This window comes from Cryptomeria japonica, chromosome 3 (genome assembly GCF_030272615.1).
Source record: "Cryptomeria japonica chromosome 3, Sugi_1.0, whole genome shotgun sequence".
In the NCBI taxonomy this organism is placed as follows: domain Eukaryota; kingdom Viridiplantae; phylum Streptophyta; class Pinopsida; order Cupressales; family Cupressaceae; genus Cryptomeria; species Cryptomeria japonica.
The window spans coordinates 617,644,037-617,646,337 of NC_081407.1; the positions used below are offsets into that span (position 1 = coordinate 617,644,037).

General features: G+C 31.3%; 1 protein-coding gene across 1 annotated transcript; it reads right to left on the reverse strand.

Annotated features, from left to right (window-relative positions):
• Window positions 1-743: 743 nt before the first annotated feature.
• LOC131060142 (GTPase activating protein 1) lies at window positions 744-1,678 on the reverse strand. Its single transcript, XM_057993253.2, has 3 exons — window positions 1,539-1,678; window positions 1,249-1,338; window positions 744-1,123 (listed from the first exon to the last, which is right to left on the reverse strand). Exons 1-3 carry the CDS (start codon window positions 1,644-1,646, stop codon window positions 872-874), a joined length of 450 nt encoding a protein of 149 aa, XP_057849236.2. The 5' UTR covers window positions 1,647-1,678; the 3' UTR covers window positions 744-871.
• Between the last annotated feature and the right edge of the window lie 623 nt (window positions 1,679-2,301).

The window sequence follows — 2,301 nt, forward strand, 5'->3', positions numbered from 1 at the left end:
GAATTCTTATTCTACTCCCTTATGAGTTTTTCTTCAATTTTAATTATTCACATTAGTTTTTATAGTGCAATCCCTCTCACCTCCATGTTCCACCATTTTCTAACTAGGTTTAGCTATGGACATTGAGTCCACTTTATCTCAAACTTGAAAGTTTGATTACCTTTTTTTAAAACCCATGTCCCAACTTAGTAATAAAGGGGTATGATAGGATCTTATTCTAACTAAGGTCTTGTGGTTACATTTTCCCTCTATATTCTAATTGGAAGTGATTAAGAATCTATCCAATTTGATTTGAATGAGATTGTTGCCAGCTCTTTTATTGGAGTGGATAAAGAGTAATCTTCCAAGACAATATCCATAAGACCTCATTTGGAAAGGAAGTTCAAAAATCAATATCCATAAGTTCTCATTTGGAAAGGAAGTTCGAAAATCACCCATGCAATCTCTAAAATCTACGGTTCCTCCCAAGTGAGGTGTTGAAATCCCTTGCAACCATCCACTTAATGTTATGAAAAATTTGTTTGAAGTTGATCAAATCATCCCTCAAAAGTCTATTATTTTCAATATTAAGAATATAAATGTTTAGTAATTCTAATAGTTGAAATATTGAATACAAATAAATTATCAGAAATTATATTGGTTCAATCTCACAAAGATTGAAAATATTTATATTATATATTTTGACTGAAATTCAAAATCAGATTTAAAACAATAACATATTTAAAGCTTAAATACATTATACATAACGTTACTTAAACAAATATATCAATGGTGGCATTTAGGATAACCACGTCCTTTACTTGACCAAACAGTGGATTATAAGTAATGGTGTTGATTTTATGAGAGGGGAAAACTTGAAACATTACTCATCCTAAGCTGGATATTCTAGTTGCAGCTCCACAACACCAGTACTAACTTTACCCTTACGAAGCATCAAACTCACTTCTTGAACTCTCTTACCATCTGCACATAGCTTAATGTAACTGTTTTTAGAATAGCAGTTTTCTGGTGTAGGCAACACAATTTGAGTATCTCCATTAACAAGATGATTGAGATCTATTTCAGCTTCTCCCATAGGGTCATCCCTTTTAAGCTTACGAGGACTATCCCAATCCCACACTTCCTGCCAATTCCAAACCACCCAATGTCATTAGACTGCAAAATCATACATTTTAGTTCATTTTCTCTCATCATTCACTGTTTTGAGAAACTAAATGAAGGAAAAAAGCTTAGATTTGGAGTAGTTACTAGTTTGAGGCAGCAATCTGTTATGGGCAGTACAAACTCTTCTTCCCACCTTGGGTTTAGGCTCTTTTCCACAACCTTGGTGCGTGCTTCCTGTTATCTTAAGGAATGTATAAAAGCAATAACAACGGTCCGTCTTAAATTTTACATATTAAATAATATATAAAGTCTTAAGAATGCTAGTCAATTTTCAATGTTTAACACTTTTAAATCTAAAAATCAAAGCTTAATGTATTTGATTTAAACCATCGTATAACAACAAAATATGATGAAAAAAAAAAAGGATTACAGACATTTTTGCTAAGTCTGAGTAGAACATATGGATCACTGCTTCTACTTGCCCAATCTTGAACAACTAAATTCATACCCTTCAACACTCTCACTTTAACACACTTTGACATCTTTTCTTCCAAGTTAACTATTAAACATAGGTATGAATTCCCATCATGTAAGTCATTTTATTTATAGATTGAGAGTAGTTATTGAACACAAGAAGGGGAATAATAAAAGCAAACAAGAAATAGACAAAAGCAAAATCCTTAGCAATGATAGGACCATATAAAGAAGAAGAATAAGAATTATAGCCGACGTAATAAGAAAATTGTTTTATGAAAGAATCTCAAATGCTTGTTATGTTGCTTTTGATTAACCCCACAATTCCAAGGATGTCACAGAACCTTAGAAAACTACTGGATAAAATAAGAGAATAAAGTTTAATGGCTGCAGACTTGCATTGACCAGATTAAAACGTACCTTTTGATTTTGATGTTATTCAAAAGCTTTATATAGATGCCACCATGGTAATAGTTATGTTAAGGTGGTTTGTCTTCAACATTATTGCTTTAGTATTGGAAAAAACAGCTAGGAATAAATCAGGAAAAAAAAGGGAGGTTCACATATTGAATAATTAAAGTTTATGTAACTTTGTGAAAATGAAGTTGTATTGTTGATAATATTAAATTCTAAATTTACATGCATCAACATTTATTGTTTCATTAGAAAACATAAATTTGTAGTTACACCAAAATTAATGTTAGTGAACTTCTAAATCAGTAT

Bases quoted from the DNA above. Each gene is read 5' to 3' on its own strand.
- LOC131060142 (XM_057993253.2), bottom strand. From the start codon at position 1,646: ATGTCAAAGTGTGTTAAAGTGAGAGTGTTGAAGGGTATGAATTTAGTT. The intron at 1,339-1,538 runs GTCTGTAATCCT...TTAAGATAACAG, and splicing joins TACTCAGACTTAGCAAAAAT to GAAGCACGCACCAAGGTTGT. The intron at 1,124-1,248 runs GTAACTACTCCA...TGGAATTGGCAG, and splicing joins CAGATTGCTGCCTCAAACTA to GAAGTGTGGGATTGGGATAG.